A 5474-nucleotide genomic window follows, 5' to 3' on the forward strand; every position below is an offset into this window, starting at 1 on the left:
AGTTGTTATTTTTAAATAGCCTAAAAAATAACTAGGCCCATACAGAACGTTCCCTAATGTTTATTTTAGGTTATTATTTTGCAACCATAAAATAACGTTCACAGAATGTTGCATGGTAGTTATTTTTAAATAACCTAAAAATAACTTTTAAGAGCTTTCCCTATAATGGTTATTTTTAGGTTATTATTTTGCATCCATAAAATAACGTTCCCAGAACGTTGCAGAGTAGTTATTTTTAAATAACCTTAAAAAGAAATAACCATAACGTTCCCATGGTTATTTTTAGGTTATTATTTTGTAACCATAAAACAAAAAAAACTTTCCCAAAACGTTGAAGGGTTGATATTTTAAATAACATAACTTCTACAGAATGTTGTCTTATGGTTATTTTTATAACCATTGTAAACTAACCCTTCCAATTAAAACGTTGCAGATATTTTTGTGTAATTACCTATACAGAGCTCTGAAATTAGTTTAATATAACATTTAATAAAATTTAGAAATTAGATCAATCAAAACACATTTAAGATCTTTTCTCAAACAAGTCACAAATTTTGAGAGTTACTATTTCTTCGATCAGGGGTTTTCAATCTTTCAGATGCCACAGACTCCTTAGCCAGAATATGATTAGTGTCATGTGACTCGAGAGACCCCCATTCTAAAGTTTTATACAGTACTGTACTAAAGTTTTTACTATAGTACTGTTCTATTTCTGTTTGATGTATTATTTAAATCTATTTATTTATTTTTATCAATTTCTTATTTAGTGATGTATAGTAGGAGTTTTCTAACTTTTAGATGCCACAGATCCCAAATATTCCCATGTGAGGGACGGCCTTCCTAAAATTCAAAAGGCAAAAGTTCATATTTATTCATGCAGTTTAATCTTATTTTTACATTTGTTTCTCTGTACATTTTCTCATGGTCTCTGGACCTAAGTTTGAAAACCCCTGTCTTAGATTAAGACCTGCTGCCATATGCAACAAAGGGTTCACGTTTGACTCAGTTTACTTTCATAAGAAAAAAATACTATATTGTTCATGTTTGTTTGATTTAGATTTTTATAATCAAATATAGGCTAATTTCATACAGTAAAAAACCAACCAGGATAAAGGTCATTCCGTCACAGTAAAAAAATAAACTCACCCTAGCACACGGCATTTAATGTCAACAAACAACTAAAAAAACACTGTAAACCTTGTAAATAATTGTGCGTCCATAAACACGAAAATGCCACAATCCGTCACTTCATACTCGTCTTTTTTTCTCTAGGGGTAAATAAGTTCACAGACGGTCTCCATCCACCAGAAATAAAACAGTTTCTCTGGCTTTATGAAAGGCCGCTCAGTCGTTCACTGACTTCCCAAAGCTTTTTGGCCACCGCATCGTCTTTGGCTTTGGCACTGACTTCTTCCACAGCGCAGCATGAGAAATAACGTCCACTGAAATGCTCAATTCCTTCCTGAACGGCACAATGAAGAGTTGTTTGGGCTCCGGTGTTTGGGTCCAGGAACAGCAGTCTAGCCACTGGCTCAATGAACACTTTCTGCCAGAGACTCACATGGCGGGAGAGCTCGGTCTTTACAACACCTACAAAAGGGATCATGCAATATTAAGCGTTTGTTTAACCCAGTCCCAGTGATTCTCAAACTTTTTTGGTCATGCTCCCCTTTAAACCTTTAAGAGGAAACTTTTCATGCGTATTGGCCGTTCATTCACACGACAACGTCGTTTTGGGTGCAAATTTTTTAAAACGATACCGTTTTTGTCTCTGTGTAAACTACAAAAACACGAAATTGTGAAAACGGTGATGTCATGCGCATGTGTATTATGTGTTCAGTCTATAGGGGTTAAGAGTTTCTTTACAAAGTGACATCGCCAACTACTGGCCTGGCAGCAGAATTTAGTTTCGTTTCTGTGTGAAAGGGGATTGTTTTGACAATGTTGTCGTCTGTTCGTGAAAAACGCGAAAGAAAAACGTTTCCGTTTTTAGTACATTGTTGTCGTGTAAACGTACCCTAAATTTAGGCCTACATGTGATCAAATTTCGGACTTTTCAGTTGCAATATGTATTTTTTAGAAATGCAATAAATGACTTTATTGAACTTCAATAAAGTCATTTATTGCATTTCTAAAAAAAATTGCCTACAGACTTTTGAAGTGACAAACTATTAAAGGCCAACGAAATATGTGATTTCGCATTTGAGTGTCTCCAGTTGGTTGTAAACACACTTATATACTACGTACAAATAAGTGCGTATACATGATTAGTGAACAAGACTCTCGCTGCATTTGAATATGCCAACTTCCATACTATATATATTATATGCAAAAAACTGTATGACAAATTCAAAGTATTAGAATAGTATAATAGAAAAACAGGCGAAAAGTACCCAGATGACCTACTGCTTCCAATCAATGGACACTCCATTGCTGTGTCCGAAATCGCCCCCTATCCCTATAGGGCACTATTTGAGGGGACAGCCATTTGTAGTGGTGCATCTGACTAGAAGATGGCGCCCACAGCTGAATCATCCCACAGCGTTATATCACACAGGTATAAATTCCTTTTTTACTTGATATATTAAATTGTTTAGTTAAGGTTAAAAGATAGTTCAAGATAAATCTTTTTATTTTACTACTGGAGCTGCCTGTTTGCAGGTTTCAAATGACTCTTAAACATGCAAAAGCGGCAGCCCTTCCGACACACTCAATGTCCTAATTCACTCACTCGTTTTCATTCACTCCTTCAAGTGGACTATATTAGTGGAGTAATGTAGGGAATAGTGAATGAAGGCATAGGGGGCGATTTCGAACACAGCCCATGAAACCAGTTGTGAATAACAGAGAAATGACACAACTGACTCTGGTAGGTTATGTGCCAGTAAAAACATGGCAGATGTAATACGTCATTCCAAACCTGTGTGTCTTCTTAGTGGAATGCAAAAAGTGGAATTCACATGACGTACAAAGAAATTGGAAAAAATCATGCAGGTTTTGAACAACAGGAAGGTGGGTAATAATGCCAGAACATTCATTTTACTAAACTATACATATCAAGTATGATTTTTACCTGGATGAACACTGTAGCAGGTGACGTTTGTGCCCTTCATTCTCTTGGCCAGTTCGTGAGTGAACAGGACGTTGCAGAGTTTGCTGTTGCAGTAGGCCTGGAAGAACTGCCAGCTGTATCTCCCTGACCCCAGGTCTTTGGTGGCGATAAGAGAATCAAAATCAATCTTGCCCCAGCGATGGGCCATAGAGGATAGAGTGATGACCCTAGCAGCAGGACTCTCCTTCAGACGGTCCAGCAGAAGACACGTGAGCAGGAAATGTCCAAGATGGTTGACTCCAAACTCTATGCCAAAACCATCCTCAGTTAGACCATCTGCAACAAGACCTGAACAGAAAAAGCCTTTGATTGCAGTGCCATGTTTGCCCTAATATTCAGATAAATGGTCAATCAAGATGGCCAAACTTTTACCTTTGGTTCCCCCGATCTTGAACATTTTGAACATGTTGAAACCGTTTTGAGGGTTTTGCTTACCTGCATTATTGATGAGAACATCCAGTCTCGACTCAGATTTGAGAAAGTTCTCAGCAAAAGCTCGCACAGATTTGAGGCTTCCAAGATCAAGCTTCATGTACAGAATATCAGTGCTTCCTGTGTTCTGAACAACAAATCTGGATTAATAAACACTCTAAACTCTTGAAACAGTGGTCTCAAGTGATGGTCCTCACCTTCTTGATGTCATTTATAGCTGCCTCAGCTTTCTTCTGGTTTCTGCAGGCTAGAATTACTCTTGCTCCACGACCAGCCAGATCAAGAGCGGTGGCTTTACCGATACCTGTATTCCCGCCTGAAACAAATTCCAGGTTCACAGAAAGCTGAGATAATTTTCTTACTCAGAGGTTTTGTTTTGTTTTCTATTACAAATATCGAGATTATTTTTGTACTGACATTTTTAATTGTTATTGTTTTAACTAAGGTTAAGCATAAACTCACTTATTAACTTCAGCTTTAATAAGCATTAATCTACTATGAAAGACAGTGTTATTTTATTTTACATTTGATTACGGTACTTTATTATATTTATTTTTAGACCATACCTGAACAGTAATGTTAGAAACCTTCCTGAAATTAAAGCACTGTGTAGGCCTATATAATGTGTACCTTTGTTTAATTGTTTATCTAAAAAGAACCGAAAAGAATACCGTTAATGTACCGGATCGATAAGCAGTATCGGTAAGAGTAACGTAGTAATACCGTTAAAACTTTTTACGATACCCATCCTTCATGATACCCTGGTAATATGTCTGGATTTCCAGGCTGCCCTCATGATAATTTTTTAGTAAACCTGACTAAAAAAAAATCAGTTCTTCTGCTTCTCAAGTAATAAGTTAGTAGCCTATAACTGTTATTGATTTAAGAATGTTTAGATTTGTACTGGAAAACAAGACAAAAATAGGCAACTAGTACGATATATTTCAGATCACATTTAAAAGAGAAAGCCAACGTAAAGACGACAAAAACGCATTTAACGCGACATTTTCCACAGGTTTACCATAATATGAGAACATTGATCATAAACCTCACCTGTAATAATGGCCGTTTTCCCCGTCATATCAGCGGTTCCTTTACATTTGGACTTCTTAAATATCGTCTCCACCAAGAAGACATAAAGACCTGCGATGAGAGCAGCGGCGATGATGAGATGAAACATGATTGTGACCTGCAAGATTCTGCAAGATGTTATGTACTTCGCCCGGCCAAGAACCTGATAAACCGGTCCGGTCTTTCTCTCCATCCCCCCGCCATGGGTTTCACCAGACCGGTTTGTGTGTGATCAAGCAAACAATAGGCCTACAGTTAAATGCCAGAAGATTTAAGTGCTAAATCTGTACATCTCATCATGTTTTGTTAACGACTGGATACGATCATTTTCAAACAACAGATCAGTGAAGCTGCCTTTACATTTATAAAGTTTCTTAGGTTTTATATGAGCTGTTTTATTGTCTTTGTTTTTTTTTAGCAACAAATATCAAAATAAACACAATTAAATGAACACAACATATAACACACACACACACACACACACACACACGCACGCACGCACGCACGCACGCACGCACACACACACACACACACACACACACACACACACACACACATGTATATATTATACATATATATATTGTTACGACCCTATGGTTTGTATTTGTTATATCTCTCTGTTGTTTTGTGAGTCTCTGTATGTCTGTCTAGGAACGTCATCTGATTGGTTCCTGCACGGTGATTGATGCACTATCCTGATTGGTGCAGAGTGTTTTAAAATACATATCATCATTTCCTCTAGTCTAGAGGCAGAGTGAGTTTTGTGTTTGAGAAGAGAGATTTTGTGATTGTAATGTGTTGGGTTTGTGAGTGTTAATAGTATTTTGAGCATTTTGAGCATTGTTGTGAGTGTTAAGAC

At 37.0% G+C, this 5474-nt stretch overlaps 1 protein-coding gene across 3 annotated transcripts; it reads right to left on the bottom strand.

Moving 5' to 3' along the window:
- Positions 1 to 826: 826 nt before the first annotated feature.
- On the bottom strand, positions 827 to 5256 carry dhrs13a.2 (dehydrogenase/reductase (SDR family) member 13a, tandem duplicate 2). 3 transcript variants are annotated; one of them, XM_081354426.1, is made up of 6 exons: positions 4779 to 5256; positions 4598 to 4687; positions 3742 to 3860; positions 3548 to 3671; positions 3074 to 3400; positions 1047 to 1590 (listed from the first exon to the last, which is right to left on the bottom strand). In XM_081354426.1, the coding sequence occupies exons 2-6, from the start codon at positions 4623 to 4625 to the stop codon at positions 1331 to 1333; spliced, it is 858 nt and encodes a 285-aa protein (XP_081210552.1). In that variant the 5' UTR covers positions 4626 to 4687; positions 4779 to 5256; the 3' UTR covers positions 1047 to 1330. The 3 variants fall into 3 exon arrangements, with proteins under 3 accessions (XP_081210551.1, XP_081210552.1, XP_081210553.1); XM_081354425.1 differs by having other exon boundaries at positions 827 to 1590; positions 4598 to 5165; XM_081354427.1 differs by lacking the exon at positions 4779 to 5256 and having other exon boundaries at positions 1198 to 1590; positions 3742 to 3848; positions 4598 to 4686.
- Positions 5257 to 5474: the final 218 nt, after the last annotated feature.

Source organism: Scardinius erythrophthalmus (assembly GCF_964197995.2).
Source record: "Scardinius erythrophthalmus genome assembly, chromosome: 23".
Lineage (NCBI taxonomy): Eukaryota > Metazoa > Chordata > Actinopteri > Cypriniformes > Leuciscidae > Scardinius > Scardinius erythrophthalmus.